The sequence below is a fragment of the Penicillium riverlandense genome, assembly GCF_028828495.1.
Source record: "Penicillium riverlandense strain IBT 135883 chromosome Unknown utg000001l_segment0_segment0, whole genome shotgun sequence".
In the NCBI taxonomy this organism is placed as follows: Eukaryota; Fungi; Ascomycota; class Eurotiomycetes; order Eurotiales; family Aspergillaceae; genus Penicillium; species Penicillium riverlandense.
Genome location: NW_026643194.1, coordinates 4287012 through 4303064, shown reverse-complemented (window position 1 = coordinate 4303064; position 16053 = coordinate 4287012). Strand labels below are relative to the sequence as shown.

Sequence of the window (16053 nt, the reverse complement as noted above, 5' to 3'; positions counted from 1 at the left end):
CACGATACTTTGTAGCCCCGGTGGAAGATTTTGTATAAGATCTCTTTTGCGTCTTCTTCTACCTCTGTCCTGCAATCCCACTTACAGTCTGCGAAGCAAACCGAAAGGCTCTCTAAATATTATGATGTTACTTCGAGTCCTATGGCCCTCTCTTCAGTGCCATCAAGAAGAAAAACATTCGGCACTCAGGTTGCCTCCCTGTGTGCCCAGGAGGCAGCCTAAGTTCCCCTGTCTTCTTAGTGGTGTATATTAAAGTAATAGATTATGGGATGCCTCTCAGCTTGTGGAAACGACTACTACCTTTAAATAGCCCGTCCCCCAAACGCAACCCCCCCATCCGGTTCCTCATTTGGGGGGCGACATTAACTGCGGTGAATTTCCAATTACGCTCCGCTTAATTAAATATAAGCAGGGGCCAAACCCTCGAAAATTGCCACCACGAAACGTGGGGGAGTCGTTGAGTTCCGGCAATTCCTGTTTGATAATCCTTGCTATAATCAAAGATTGCCGAGCTAAATTCTTTGATGGAGTGTCCGGGTTGGGGTTTACTAGCTTGGAGAACATTCTGATCAGTTTTCCTGGGGACTGAAATTAGTGGAGAGACGAGTAGAAGCACCAAGCGGAGTCATCATGGTCGGTGGCGGTGTGGGATCGCCTGTGAAGTTGTTCATATCATCGGAAGGCAGGCCGTCGATACGGTTTAACCGCCCCATGTTTCTGGGATTTGCCAATGTCGTCATCGTTATTATTGACAACTTAATATCTAGAATATGGAGGAGAATGTGGTTGCACAGTGTAATATTGGCGCTATCGAGCCAATTTTTCTTGAAATCAGATGAGGATGGGAAAGATTGCAATGGAACCACTTTCTTCCTAAATCGCTTCCGTATGCCAACCGATATTCAGAATTGGGGTACATTCTGACGGAAGCCATTGGCATCCGCCTGTCTGGTCGAACGTGATATTCGGTGCTTCCAAGCAGGCAGGGCAGGTGTTTCGCTTGGTGAATCGTTCAACAGTGGCGTATATAGTCAGTCCTGTGGTCCACTAGTGCTAACAAAAACAAAAACATACAACAGTCAGGATTCGCTGGTGGTCACCCACCCAACTACTAACTGACCGGCGTGTGGCTTAAGTACGGCTGAGCGGACGGGAAGCCCTGTTCTCCACACCCTGTGGTCGTATGTGCTTATTACAACTTAGAAGCGGCTGGTATGGCATTCGAAACAGCTACCGCAAAGTATGAGTCCCGTCGCAAATGGACGATGAAAGAATATCAGTAAACATGGGTTCCCACTCAATGAACAGATAATGACAGCCTCAAGACAGGATATTCAACGCGAAGTTGCGCCCACAACAGCCAGTAGAAGTTTGATTGAAGATTGGTAGCCTGATAGATAACATGCAAGACAGAAACAGAAAAGCATACAGCGGGTTTGTCCGTTCCAGATCCAATATATAACTTGGTGCCTCTCAAGACTGATTGATCGATTGATTCCATACCATTAGCAGTATAAGGCTAGTCTCGGATTATGTAACTTCGGTGACGTTGCGCTTACCCCTTAGTTGCCATCAGGTCGGAGCACGTGGTGAACCTATCGCTGAGCGGGGGAAGGCCAATCACAGTCACCCTACCTACCCCTGCTGCAGCAGTTTCAATCCTTCAGGTAATTGATGGACAGGCTAGTGATATATAAGAGACAACGGCTGTCCTACCTGACGCCTGCGCCCCCACTTTGACTTGCTTTTTTGTCTCACTCCTGCAACACACACAGAGTCGCCTTATTATGCAATGAAATCTTCCCGCTGGCATCTCTATGCCCTCTTTGCGAGCTGCACGACTCAGATCGCACTGGCGACAACGATCTCGACCTTTACAGATGACAAGTGTCGGCATCCACTCAAAAAGTTGAAGGGACCAAATGGCTACCCGAGTGGTAGCTGTTCACAGTTAGGAGAGGCTGGTCAATATGGAAGTTTCATGGTCACCGAGGAGGATCCAGGTTGTGCAGGTATTTTAATTCCCGATTCTTCTGTGTGTTGGCGAAAAGCTCACAATAAGTACCTAATCTAGTGACAATCTATCCGGATGGCACCGAGACATGCCCAATGGCCGGCCGGGAAATCGCTTCATTGGAGTCCTGCTTCAATTCGTCGTGGGTTTATTTCAGCATTGACAGCTGCCACGGCCAACCGTCCTCAACAGTGTCTTTGCCAACAACAGGGGTGGAAACTGCAAGCCTAAGCACGTCCGCGACAGCAACAGCGAAGACATCATCGTCGAGTAGTGATAATAATCACGTCGGTGCCATTGCAGGAGGCGTTGTCGGAGGTGTTGTAGGGATTGCGCTAGTACTGGGCGTGCTGTGGTTCCTGTGGAGGCGACGACACTCGCGGCAAAAAGGCCGCCGAGCAGAACTCTCAGCTTCTGAGTCACATCACGCCTTGGGATTACGAATGTCAGAACTGGAAGCGCCGAAGGCGATATATGAGGTGCCCATCACAGAGTCTTCTCCTTCGGAACTTCCAGAATCCAAGGCCCTTCCTTCAGAACTTCCAGACAGGCCCTTAGATCGCCCCTGATCACCTGCCGTGGGAATCGTTGGAAATGGCCGCAACGATAGCCATTTTTGGCGTCTAATTTACCATCACTTAGCGGTTGTGAAAAATATCTATCTGACATACTATTAAATGTTTTCTTCCAAGCACCTTTATTTTGGTTGCTGAAATCCATTCTTCCAGGCCATGAGTACATCCAACAAGGATCGTTAGATAGCCTACATTTCTCAGGTTCCTTGGAATATTGGTCTCTTGACCCCTGCCTGGGGGTTCGTTGGTGAGTCAAGATCATGATGATCACAACAATACGCGCTCATTTCGTATTATAGGGCTTGATGGTGCTATCCATATGAGTGAGGAGGTGCGGCGAGCCCCCATGCGGTACCTCGGTCCATGTTGTATACAGTGGTGGTCAATGGGCTTCTTGCCTATCCATGGTTATCTACGTCCTCTTCACGATGGGTCCTCTTAAGGACGCATAGGCCTCGTATTTCCCTATCATCGAGATCTATATCCAAGCCACGGGATCTAAACCGGCTACAACTACAATGGTCTGTTGGCTTCTCATAATTTCGCCCTTAGTCAATTTGGCTAGTATTGCATCTATCTCGCGACTAACATGGGCATGCGCTCGTGATGGCGCTCTACCCGAGTTCTTCGCGTATGTTTGTCCCACTATCCCTGTCTCTGATCCATCGTACTCACGTTTGCATTCTAGATTAACCGAAGTCATAATGTCCCAGTTCGAGCCGTGTGGCTTCTATCAGCCATTGTCATGGTTCTTGTATGTCTGAATATCGCAGACTCGGCCGCCTTTGGTGCATTTACGGCTCTCGGCACTATTGGCCTCTTTGCGTCGTATTTCCTTGCCATTGGCTACTTGGTGCAAAATCGTCTTAGCCGCAACCCAGCGCCCTTAGGACATTAGAACTTAGGTGCATTCGGGCTTCCTGTCAACATATTTACAATGATCTACACGGCATATATGACGGTTTGGCTGGCATTCCCATCTGAGCTTCCAGTGTCTGGAACCAACATGAACTACGCAGCACCTATTTTCATTCCCTCTGTGCTATTCACTCTTCTCTTTTGGTTTATTAGAGGACGAAAAGGCTGGGGTGGACTGAATAACGAGGTTGTACAACTGGTTGTGGAGAAAGGGGAACTTCAGCTGAAGTGAATGAGTTGCATTGCCTGGGGCTCGTTATTCGTATTGCAGAATTCTCTTGATGATATTTCATAATATGCAGCGATAGAAAATGCAACCGGATACTCCCTAGCTAAGCTACCATTTGTTAGCCAGCTCGATAGCGTCCATGAAATCGATTGCTTTCTGCGCAAGACGTCGGGATTCGTCGCTCGCTCGACTACTTTCTATAGCGGTAGCGAGGGCCTTATGCCAGAATTTCCATCGTACTAGGCCAAGAATTGGACCAGTGTAAAGCGATCCAACATCCCAGCAAGTTTCATCCTCAGGGGTCATTAGGCGAGGACATTCGACAATCTCAGTAAAAAGCCACTGCCCAGCACATAGAATCCATACAGCCGCACCGCTAATACGGCCACTGTAGGATTCATCGGAATGAGATTCCTCTAGGTTCGACCGCAGAGTCCAGATTGCATAGGAAGGATCATGAAACAATCCAGCCGATGAGAGACGAGCTAGGAAAGCGTTATTATTGATAGAGTGCTCCTCTTCAGAGGTAGATGGCTCGAATTCCGCTAAAATGCTCTAATGATCAGCTTATACTCAGGGTTCGGGGGGAACGACCTACGACCGAAGCGCTCCCGTATGATTAAGAAGAGTTGATGTATATTGGCATAAAGGGTCCACCCCTAGGTTCCGCTGTTAACATATATATATATATTGAGATATTTGATTATCACGTACCTCTTCTTCATTAATCACCCGCCTAGTTAGTTTGCTGGACGCTTGTAGACGTTGCAAGAGCTGTACAAGGTAACTCTGGGCCGAATGGGAATAGGGGATCTGCTGAGCCACGTCCAAGACAACATGACTAAACATACTGTGTTGAAACTCTGCGTCTCTATCTGCAATATCAGGTAACATATCATGTATCAGTTTGGTGGCCTGCACAATAGACAGTTCTCCTTGAGCGGCATCGAGATAACGCCGAAGGACATTGAACGCTTTCAAGTCAGAATAGCGGCCGTGAACCTCTTTCACCTCGGGATCCATTTCATCGATTTGGAGGTTGAGTTGTGCCATCGTGTCTGGCCCTCTGGGTGCGGTAACTCAAGCGGCAGGGAAGTAGGGGAGAAAGAAGATTGTTGAAGAAAATAATGCGATGAGGGTAATTAAAGCACAAGTAGCTGGTTTTAATAGTTGCTTCGCAGAGCAATACGACAGAAGAAGATGCTCAAATAAGACAGACCTGGGGTCTCCTCATCACACGGAGCCAACCCCACCCTGGCCGCCGCAGAGTTAATTTTAGATTTACTCAGCAAGCTAAGCGCTAGTTAACTAGTTATCCTTGATTCTGATCCTTGACATGTTAAAGACTTGCGAATAGAAAAAAGTTTTGTGTGTATAGAGGGACCCTGAATTAACTCTCTGACACTAGAAAATTGCAAAAAAAAAAAAAAAAAAAAAAAAAAGGCTTCATGGTGGGAAAATTACCGAAAGTTGGAATGGATGAAAGTATCTTGGCTCCATCAGAAAAAAGCTCTATTTACCCGTAAAAAAAGGGATCTTCTTGCTGCTTCCGCCAACACGGTATATATATATATATACTGCCTTTCTTCAGAGCCTATGTTTCACATAGTCTTGACAAACCCAATTTCGACAAGTCGATCACTCTCAACGTTCAGATGCTGGATCTTTGTTCTGCTTGAGTCCCGCATCCACAAAAATACCCAGAGAATGATTCGACGAAGAATGTTGGCTGTGGGCAGAACTTTTAGCTGCTCCTTTCCTACAATGTATATTGTCTGGGTCCTCCATGCATGGAATAATGCGGTCATTTCTTCTGGCTCATCGCTTGGCACATTAGAACCGGCCTGACCTTCCAGGTAACTGCGAATCAAATCAAAAACCAAGTTACCAAGATCCGCCGTGACGATCTCGTCCGTATATCCGTGCCTCACTATTAATCGGAAACAATTCCGAATCACCTGTTTCCCAGGTCCGGTGAAACAGCGATTAATAGTGTATCTCTCATTTGGTGCGACCGAGGGAACTGATAAAAGTCGTAGATGAAGAAACACGGTTATCTCAGGCGCGGCACTAAATTTCTGAAGAAAATGGAGGAAGACTGTTGGCGTATGGACCGAACTTCCTGCCTTGTCGAAGAAAATCCCCACACCTTTGACTGGAGCAATGATCGAACCACCGAAGGCATCCTGCAAGCAAAGGCTGTTGTTTTGCAGAATAGTAGTTTTCGAAAGAGGAACGTTGTCCGATTCCTCTGCAGTCCACTGCTCTTCTTTCCCATAGCGCCAAAGGTTGAATATGCAGGTGAGGGCAATAGCCACCATAAGCGTAAACCAAGCACCATGAGGAACCTTGATCAGAGCGGCAGAGAGGAACATGCCATCCCAGAGAGCAACTATGACGAAAACAGGAAGAACTAAATATGCTGGCAGTCTCCAGACAATAAGAGCCACCACTGTAACCATGCAAGTGGTAAGGAAAGAGACAAGAATGACACATGTTCCATAAGCCTCGCCAAGGGCAGTTGTCTATGTCACAATTAACGGAGAAATGTCAACTTGGCTGCTAAGACGCACATTATTGTATACAGCCGTCACAATGATTGTTCCAATCATCATGAACCAATTGGCAAGAGGAATATATACTTGTCCGTGAAAGACTTTGGACACATGGTATATTTTGATCTGGGGTAAATAAGACAATTTCATAAGTTGGGACAGAAGCTGGACCAAGGTCAGCGAAATTCAGAAGAAACTGGTGGAAAACCTCGTGTACCTGGAATGAACCAGTGATCACAGCTTGGCTTGCGACAATACATGCCAAAATTGCCACTACAAGGCTGGGGTACAACATGCCAGGAGGGACAGTGAAGAAGAATGGATTGGCATATGCACTGGGCACAACGCTTATGTGAGCCCCTTGTCCAATGTACTGTTTTAAGATGCATATTAGCCTTGCATCTTGTTGTCTTTATCAGGCAGAGTTTTATGGTCTTACAGAAACAAGAAGGCATGGGTAGACGAAAAACAGCCACGAGATCTGGATTGCTCTGTGAATCTGGTAAGTACATCATTTTTTTTTCTGCAATCCACTGGCTTACCTCTGGCTGAACGCTCCAAGATCTGCGAAGAGAGTTTCAACGCCCGTGAAAGCGAGCAAGATGCCTCCGAGGCTTAACCATCCGTTTCTCCCATTCCGCACCAAAAAGGAACCTGCAAAATACGGAGAGAAAGCCTTCAGGATTAATGCGTCATACTTGACCAGATTCTGAAAAGAAAATGACGAAGTTAGAGAAACAGCATGCAAAGATAATACTTGGTATTTAGACATACGTAAATCCCAAATGTCAAATTAAAGAGCAACCAGACGATCACAATTGGGGCAAATGCACTCGCGATCTTACTGGTGCCAAAGGGTTGAATGAGAAAAGTTACAACCAAGATTGCGCAGGAAACTCCAACAACCGTCGACGAGGAGATATCAGGATTGATAACAGTAATACTAGAGTTTGTGAGCTGATCGTGGGAAAAGTAAAGTGTTCTGGAATTTGTCTCCTCACTTACTTACCCTTGAATCGCCCCAAGAATTGACTGGGCTGGAGTGAGAATGCCATCTTATTAAGTCAGTAAATGCTAAAGGCTAATGGTCAAGACACCAACCAGCAAGGAGTAGCGATACTCCAAATGCTCCGACTGTCTTGAGCATCCATTTCAGAAACCTGCTTCGTTCCATGATATTGCGCGTCGCTCTGTTTGGCTTTTGGAGGTCATTCGTGTTGAATCTCCGCATTGGCACCAAATTTGCATGTCGAGGGTCAAACCGGACAATTCTAGCCTAGGATTTGTCAGTAAATTCGAATCAACTGCGTAATAGAGGGGAGGGTGTATGTAAAGCCTACGCACATATCTGGAAAGCAGAGAATACACAGCGAAAGTACCTCCCTCACCCTCGTCATCAGCATTGAGTACAATGCAGACATATTTGATAGTCACCATGATAGTGAGTGCCCAAATAATAAGTGAAACGGCTCCGAGAATGTCCTCTCGACTTGGTTCGTTTGAGAAGGTCGAGGAGAACACATAGAGAGGGCTTGTGCCAATATCACCATAGATGACACCAAGAGATTGATAGGAAAGCCTATAGTTATTTTGTGGTGTGAGCCGCTGGTTGCCTTGACTGAGAATGTTAGATACATACCATGCCAATGTCCAGCCACTAAAGACCTGCTTCTTGCGAAAGTCCCTCTCATCTACCTCCGTCTGTTCAGAAACAGAAGTCATCTCGATATCAGCCACCTTGGAAGGCAGATTTCGGCCCTGCTGTGAAGAACTGAGAGCATGCATCAAGCGGGACGAATAAACTCCACCACCAGTAGAGCTTGTATAGACATCTTTGGCGATGTCGTCTTCCTGTTCCGTATCCATAATATCAAGCAAATTGCTAAAGAAACTTTTTTTGGTAGAAGTATGAAAAGTATTCTATTGAAAAACGTCGACAAAATCTCTTCTACGTTCAGGCCAGTTCGGATATTTGTAGACCCAAGGCTTAACATCTCGTCGAATTTGTTCGTATCTTGCTTATCTAGGATCATAATTCTAATTGGACAAGATCTTTTCCATTGCTAATAAAGGTGCACGCGGGAGAGCATATTGTCTAGTTTGAGATAAGAAATTTCAAGATAATAGGATATAGAAAATACCTCAGCCACTATTGGATTCTTGTTGGCTGACATGGCTCCAGGGTGGAATCGCTTAGCCTCGAGCAAGCCGCCTTTTTATTCGTTTTAGGTGGTTTCTTTACGCAACACTATCGACAACTCACATGATTCGTGCTAAAATCAACTGCTTGCAAGTAATATGATTGAAAGATTCACAGATATAATATTTAGGAAATGGAAGAGTTGTTGCTATCCTAGGGTTTCCAGGAGTGATGAGCAGTCACAAAGTCTTTCATGTTGTACGAGGCATTTATATTCTCCGCTGAAGCCAACGCCACAACCGCCACAAACTCAATATGGCAGTCACCCTGAGTACCAGCCGCGATCAATTAAGACTGACAAGGGCTTCATCAGTACATTTAATAGCCTCAGATAATCCGAATGAATAATTTCCCTGCTTGCGGATGTCGGTTCAATCAATCAGCCAATCATTCATTCATTTGCCCGATATATCTTGCTTTACAGCCGCTATACGGGAATGCTGTCCGGCATTGGCGATCGATCCATATTCAAGGGACGGCTTGGGACTTGATGCATCATTAGAGCATAGATTCACTCGACTCTGTGCGGACATGCCCATAATCCCTGCCAGTATCCACCAATTTTGGCACAGACAGTTTGAGATGCGATAGGGGTAAAATCTCATTCATGATGTCGATTCCTCCAAATCACTTGTCTTTTGACATACACCGACTACAAAAGCCCTCATGTGTTCATTTGACATATCTGCGTTATATGAATAAAGTTCTTCCTCTACATTACTGCTCCCTTTCTAGTCAACCTTCGTCAAAATCATGTATCGGCAGAGTCAGCCTTAGATTCCTACCGCAGCCACCTCTCTTAGCCTCAGCCTCAGATCCCCGTGCAGACTTTGACCAGTGCCTCGGACTCGACCGCTTGGCTAACTTCCTTACTTGGGGATTACAAAGGACAATATTGTCGCTCCTCGAATATAGATTAGTAATCAAGCCTGTCGTTCAACATGAATGGGTAGGTAGAAGGGGATGGATTGAAACCAGTTTCACCACTTTACTCACACAGGTCAGTCTTCGGGCCCTGTTTTGAAACAGTCCAAATAGCCGAAGAGAGGAGAAAGATGTTACATAAGTAACTATGTATATTTTAATTGGCTCTCTTCCGCCCCTGACTCCACACACTTATGCCGAGCTTGTGTATATATATACCCGCTCTTGTTCGCAGATGAACACTTGAATGTATGGTACATTGGGTATTCTACGGGTAGTAAAATACTCGACCAAGGCGAGAGGGGAACAATACTTATCACCTCGAAGCTTTTCTTTTTTTGGCGTTTCGGAGGCCCCTTGTAAGGTATCCAACAGTTGGTATGCGCAGGTTCTTAATATCTACCGTAGAAATCTCTTTCAAGTTCATGCGAACTTGGATAAGCGATAAGAGATCACAAGTTAGCGCATTTAGGCATTAAATTCAGCAGATAAATCTTACGAATTGAAGTAGCTATGTCTTGTAAAAATTATATTGTCACATTCCCCAACATTCTACCGTTACCTACCACAAATAGCTTTGCCAAGCCCAAATATTTTGGATACTACTGTACCAGGTCACACATATAATGCCACTTGCTGCCATTCAGCAAATATATGAACAATCTGCATTCCAACGTCGTTCATAGATACTGAATGACTGAGTATTTTGCAAAGAATTTGCGTCTATTCAAGGTAAGGAGTTATGAGTGTAGCTTCTGACTGCTGGAAATAGTGTCCGCCAATAGCGGTCTAACACAATATTCCTTACCATGAATAACGGTGGATAAAACAAGAACACAGGGTCTCGTTATTCAAGTAGGGTTACATTATCCGACTAGCAAACCATTATTATTGGATATCTGGTTACTGAAGTATCTGCCAGAAACAACTATATAATCCCCCATTGTGTCCTACAAAAAGTATCTTCATCGTGCCAAACACTCTTGTATACTTTTCTAAAACGCAGTCTTTCTCGCAGGTATATCCGTCAACAAGATCTCTCTCAAAATGAACTTCCGTCTTTTTACTTTCTTGACTATCTGTGCCTATGTCGCTGCGCTTCCTGGAACATCCGGTCTATTCGACCGAGATTCTGATGAAGTGGCTTGCGAGCGCTACGTGAGAACACACCTCATAAAGCGACTACTCTGACGCATGGACTAATCCACCTTCGGTAGTGTGAAAAAAATGGCGGCATGAGTAGTTCGTTCAAAAAAAGCGATCTTAGCCAAAACATGCCGTAAGTCTCCAATCGCTCAATGTATCAGATCCAGTGGGAATGGCTAATATATAAAAGTGGCAGCTCCTGCGTTTGCGTTCCGACAAAGAACTCCTGGTGTACATCAACTACTACCATAACTGCTACGAAAACGATCACCTCTACCGACAGCATCACTGCTACGGATACTATTATCAAAACAAAGACAATCACTAATTTCAACACTGCAACTGTTACAGACACTGTCACCTCTACAGTGACTGGCACTGATATCGTCTGCTGCAACTCTCAAAACTACCTAGGTAGTGGCTCCCAAGATCCTTGCCGTCGGTGCCACTCGCCCACTGGAAGCGGGGGGTGGTAAATGTAGCAAATTATCTCTGCTGCCACAGAAATGGGATACGCAGTCCCCTTTGCACTTGATTTTAGTTTTTCCACATCCAGTCATCTCACTGCGGGACGTTCAATGTTTCATTGATTACTTATGTTTGCTATGCCACCTTAGTTTAAGCTCTAGGATAAATGGAGGAGCAGTTGATTTGACACTTTGAAACCACACATGCACCGTTCATTTAGTCCCTTAGTCTTTCAAAAGGGCCGCCAGCACCTCAGCAGGTGTACGCTTGGGCGGGGCGAGCTCTAGTACATTTCGGCTGGTTGTGGAAGCTGAGCATTCTCCTTCCCATGCCGTCTCTGCGGCGTGCTTAATCGAAAGGATAACGTTCTTTGACTGATTTTTGGGTGCGTGAATGTGCTCATAGAGCAAGTCGACGAATGACATGTCTTTATAGCTGACTTCCTCAACCTGCGTGCCAATGTGCTGCTCGACCATGTCCACAATCTGCTTCCCAGTAATATCCTCTGGCCCATTAAGGACATATCTGGCCTTGTTGTGTGCGGTGGTGTCTTTTTGAGACAAGAGATGAGCGGCAAAGACTCCAACGTCATCAGGGTCGATAATGCCGACAGGTGCATCCTTCGACGCCATCATTTGAAGTGTTCCCTGCTTTCCAGTTTTACGGTACTGTTTGACAAATTCCGCGGCGGTTGAAAGGTAGAAAGGCGAAAAGACGTTGGGTTGAAGTGAAGTCCACTGCAAGTTGGCGAATTCGGGCGAGTCCAGGAGAGCCTCGATCGCCCAATGTTGACGAGGATAATAAGCGTTACAATCCGGACGGACATTCGCAGCAGTTGTTGAAATTCGCACAACATATTTGACACCGGCGTTGAGCGCCGCAACGTGGAATGTAGACTCTTCAGCGAATTGATTCGGTTCGTTGTGTGATGCGATGAACACTCTGGTTACTTGATGCTCACGGAGCCAGTCAGAGTTGATTTCAACCCAGTTCTGCTCTATCACTTCAACTCCCGGAAGTTTGGCAAGATTTTGTGCCACTGGGCTCTCCGAGGAACGAGTAAGAGCAATAATGCGGTGCTCAGGCAGAACGTTGTTTGATTGAAGCAACTTCGGGAGGGTTTCTGCAACACTCCGGCCAGTGTTACCTGTGGCACCGACGATGAGGAGAGTAGGTGTCATGGTTGTGAAGTGTACGAAGATATCATTCAAATAAAGAAACTGTGTTGTAACTTTGTCAATCGGGTTACTTCATGTGAACTTATATATACCCGTTACCTGCCTAGTATTTCGCGAATTTGCAGTCCCTGTGGAGCTCGGGGAAGAGATAGCAGAGGATTATTAATTGGTGACGCGATTCAAAATCATTAGTAAAGAGGGTGTAGAAGTCAAAGAACCAGGATTGTAGTAAAGTCTGGTTGTACCATGCGCGTACATCGCCCGGCCGACAGGAGGCAAGTGGGAGACCAGTGGGGAACCAGTGGGATGCCGGTGGGAGCCGGTGGGAGGCCGGCGGACAGCTTAATAAAATGGTTTTACAAGTAACCAATAGCGGGAAGCTCCACACGTCATCCACCACCTCCATGTAGCCGAAGAGCCATCTCCATCGATGAGATTGTCAGTGCCAGTTTTTACGATCTTAAGATGCGCCTAGGAAATGAAACAGACCACCCTCAGAACCCTCCGGCTGTGCGCAGTTGCCACTCGTTCAGATGTTACTTTCCTGGCTGCAACGCCAACTACCGGCGCAAGGAGCACTTGCACCGCCATGAAGCAAAGCACTTTCAGCAGCAGGATTTTTCGTGTTCTAACTGTGGCCGTGAGTTCGGACGAAGGTACCCAGGTTCTTATTATACTCATTCTTGCAAACACCCACTCTGACTAAAGGATCTGAAATCAGCGACACACTTCGACGTCATGTCCGTCAGCATCACAGCTTGATTGTGCCTCTCAAGCGTGCACAGCGAGCCTGCGAGAGCTGCCATGCAGGGAAGTCTCGGTGCGAAGGAGGTGTACCATGTGACAGGTGTCTACGTCGCAAGATTCAGTGCTCCTTCAACGGCCGTACCGGTACAGCAGATAATCAAGTTCCCGGATCTCGAACGCCCCGCGCATCAAGCATGGAACATGCCCAAACACGGTTCCAGCATATGGAGAAAACGGAGCAGTGCATCAATCTTTATTTTGAGACATTCCACCCCTGTTGGTCATTTGTCCACAAAGGAGGATTCGACATGCGCCGTGAAACGCCCTTACTGGTTCAATCGATGGTTGCAATAGGCCTGTGGGCTAGTGGAGGACAGCCCGCGCAGTCGGCAGCAGTGGAGCTTCATAGTAATCTAAACTCAGCTATTCGAGATCAAAAGGTTCGACGTGCGAACATTTGCCTACAATATGCCGGTTTACTGACTACAGTCAACAGGAGAAATGGGATGCCTCAGAAGTAGTCGAAGCTTGCAGCACCTGTGTCTGGCCAATAGCTACATACCAGGCTATCCTCTTGCATATTATCTTCTCTTTTGTCCTCAGCAGCAGGGGTGGTATCGATATCGATCTAAAAATCTCCCTTTCTCCTGCTGATCTCGGATTACTCGAAGCACTTGTCCGAAGTTGTCGAAGGCTGGGTATGTTCTATTATCCAAACATCCTCGCCAGATATAAAGAAGATGACCTGGCTTCATTTGTCTGGGTGGGCATTGAGGAAATCAAACGATTTAATATAGCCTTGTACAAGGTTTGTGGGAAAGCAAGCAGGTCTAGTATAAGAGACGGAAGCCAGGGTAATGCTAATGCAGTTAGTTACGCGCTAACCGCACTTGAACTTCAATTTCCCCCGCCAGACAGCTGTCCTTTGTGGAATGCCGTTGGCAAAGATGAATGGATGGCTATTGTGAAGGACGTGAAGCCGGTTTGCTTAGACGATATCTGCCAGGATAACTGGATATCAAATTTTGCAGGAGTCTTAGAGCATTTTTGAGCTGTAATCTTCAGGATATGGGTACTTGGGGTACACAGGTTGCCGGTGTTTTGGACTTCAATATCAGGTTCCTGAATCAATGTAAAGATGCCTCCAGGGGAGTGACAAGCATTTCAGAGGCTGAGCTTTCAAGCAAACCTTCAACCTTCACAGAGAGCTTCTAGCATTGGTGACTTTTACTCGGAACGAACTGATTCTGGGACCTAAATATTTCCGAATGGCTCTGAATTGCTGCGGAAGTTTTTGATGGTGCGTTGGCTATGTATGTCTAGCTACGTCAGCAATTTGAGGCGTGGTTAGTGACTAGATTTGTATCATTCAAATGTAGCATGAAGTTCCAACATGGAAGTGAAATCACGAATGAACAAATCGGGGAATTCCCAACAATTTAGGGGGCGGAACTAACTAATAATGACAAGTACAAAATAAGAAATGCTATTGAGGATGATGAATAAAGTCAGGATAACTGATTACAGACGTGACTTTTGATTCTATATCCTTTTACGGTATGACAGCCTAGTTTTCGCTTAGGTTTTGCTAGGACTCCTACTCTCAACTACAAATTACATTCGTCGTCTGCGCCTTTCCGTGACTGGTTCATGTCTCTTTTGCCCACTGGTTCCCATTCCATAATTTTCCTGTCGTCCACAACCAATAGTCCCGACCTTTGATCAGCCGCACTAGGAAACTAGGTATTTGATAACCCATGGCTACTCCCACACCTTTACTTGTGCCAATCGGCACCAACTGCGTCTCTCGTGTGTCTTCCTGGAAGATTCGATCCACTGCCACGGAAGTTTCTGCCACTTTGGCATCAAGCAGTAAATCCCGCCTGATGTTTGCACAGAGCACTGGTACAGCGCTCATGATATTATGAACAGCGGGTCGTGCATACGAGGATGCATCGCCAATTGCGTAGACGCGTGGGCCAGCTTTCTCGACACGTAAGGTTGAGATGTTGGTCTGCACGCGTCCGTCAGCCTCTAGCAGCGACTGGTCGACAAACGCTGTGTTGGGCGTTGTTCCCGTCGCAGGAATGTAAATATCAGCCTTTATGGGCTTCCCATCCGCAAGGGTTACCGTCGCGTTCGTCGTCAGAGCATTTGCCGTCCCAGCATCCCTTGGCGCGACATCCGTGACCTTCGTGTTTTTGATGACAGTCACTCCAACGCGAGCAAGATAGTTCTCCGCCTTCTGAGCGATACTGGGCCGGAGGAGAGGGAGAATCTGCGAACCCGAGGTAACAACCGTGATGTGTACTCTGGGATTCTCCAATTTGTGACTGAACCAGCCTGCCTGACCGTTCAAGTACTCGCCCAGTTCGCCGGCAGTTTCGACTCCGGCGGGACCGCCGCCCGCAATGACAACACTCTTAGCCGTCGCTAATGCCTCACGAAACGCAGCCCATTCTTTTCGGAGGAATTCTGAGTCATGGTTAAGACCAAGGAGAGGCGATGGCGTTGATGCACCAGTGGCAATCACGAGCGCAAAAAAATCTATCGTCTTTTCCGTTTGGCCATCAGAAGACTTTACTGAAATGGTCCGGTTGGAGTGATCTAGCCTGGCTGCTGTCCCTTGCTCAAAGGAAAAGGATTGGACAGGATACTGCGCAAAAGCTTCCGGGATAGAAACAAACAGCTTTGCCTGGGGAAGCAGCTCGTCTGATATCATGGCACGAGGACAAGCCGGGCGACAAAGAATCTCCGAAGAGGTGCTGATGAGAATGACTTTGAATGGACTCATAGTAGGGAGAGCTGGCAGAATATGTTTCAGGATGTAGTGAGCGGAGGAAACACCGCCGTAGGAGCCTCCCAAAACCACGATGTTCTTTGTTGAGACCATTACAACGATTGGATGCTAGAAAGCCCCTGGGGGAAAAAGGCGATGAAAAGAGAGAAAGAGAAAGATAAACACAAAATGAATAAATTAAGAAACAGGGAGTTTGATCACAGATCTATTTCAGTTGCGAAGCTGTTCGTGCAAAAAGATGAATTCGATAGATAGAGATTCCAACTTCCTTCTGTTGGTTCCTGTTGGCACTTATATAG

General features: G+C 46.4%; 6 protein-coding genes across 6 annotated transcripts; 2 read left to right on the top strand and 4 right to left on the bottom strand.

The window, feature by feature from the left end:
• Window positions 1-3107: 3107 nt before the first annotated feature.
• N7474_001734 (uncharacterized protein) lies at window positions 3108-3487 on the top strand (the record flags this gene model as incomplete). The annotated part of the gene is made up of 2 exons (XM_057193149.1): window positions 3108-3224; window positions 3278-3487. The coding sequence occupies 2 exons, from the start codon at window positions 3108-3110 to the stop codon at window positions 3485-3487; spliced, it is 327 nt and encodes a 108-aa protein (XP_057058102.1).
• A 357-nt stretch (window positions 3488-3844) lies between these two features.
• Window positions 3845-4789, bottom strand: N7474_001733 (DUF3632 domain-containing protein; the record flags this gene model as incomplete). The annotated part of the gene is made up of 2 exons (XM_057193148.1): window positions 3845-4291; window positions 4451-4789. 2 exons carry the CDS (start codon window positions 4787-4789, stop codon window positions 3845-3847), a joined length of 786 nt encoding a protein of 261 aa, XP_057058101.1.
• A 548-nt stretch (window positions 4790-5337) lies between these two features.
• On the bottom strand, window positions 5338-8157 carry N7474_001732 (potassium transporter 19; the record flags this gene model as incomplete). Its single annotated transcript, XM_057193147.1, has 10 exons — window positions 5338-6261; window positions 6310-6456; window positions 6509-6664; window positions 6731-6782; window positions 6834-7000; window positions 7066-7234; window positions 7301-7346; window positions 7393-7567; window positions 7636-7870; window positions 7931-8157. The coding sequence occupies 10 exons, from the start codon at window positions 8155-8157 to the stop codon at window positions 5338-5340; spliced, it is 2298 nt and encodes a 765-aa protein (XP_057058100.1).
• A 3096-nt stretch (window positions 8158-11253) lies between these two features.
• On the bottom strand, window positions 11254-12210 carry N7474_001731 (NmrA-like family protein; the record flags this gene model as incomplete). Its single annotated transcript, XM_057193146.1, has 1 exon — window positions 11254-12210. One exon carries the CDS (start codon window positions 12208-12210, stop codon window positions 11254-11256), a length of 957 nt encoding a protein of 318 aa, XP_057058099.1.
• Window positions 12211-12672: 462 nt separating this feature from the next.
• On the top strand, window positions 12673-14005 carry N7474_001730 (Zn(II)2Cys6 transcription factor; the record flags this gene model as incomplete). The annotated part of the gene is made up of 3 exons (XM_057193145.1): window positions 12673-12863; window positions 12929-13394; window positions 13451-14005. The coding sequence occupies 3 exons, from the start codon at window positions 12673-12675 to the stop codon at window positions 14003-14005; spliced, it is 1212 nt and encodes a 403-aa protein (XP_057058098.1).
• A 597-nt stretch (window positions 14006-14602) lies between these two features.
• Window positions 14603-15847, bottom strand: N7474_001729 (NAD(P)/FAD-dependent oxidoreductase; the record flags this gene model as incomplete). The annotated part of the gene is made up of 1 exon (XM_057193144.1): window positions 14603-15847. One exon carries the CDS (start codon window positions 15845-15847, stop codon window positions 14603-14605), a length of 1245 nt encoding a protein of 414 aa, XP_057058097.1.
• Between the last annotated feature and the right edge of the window lie 206 nt (window positions 15848-16053).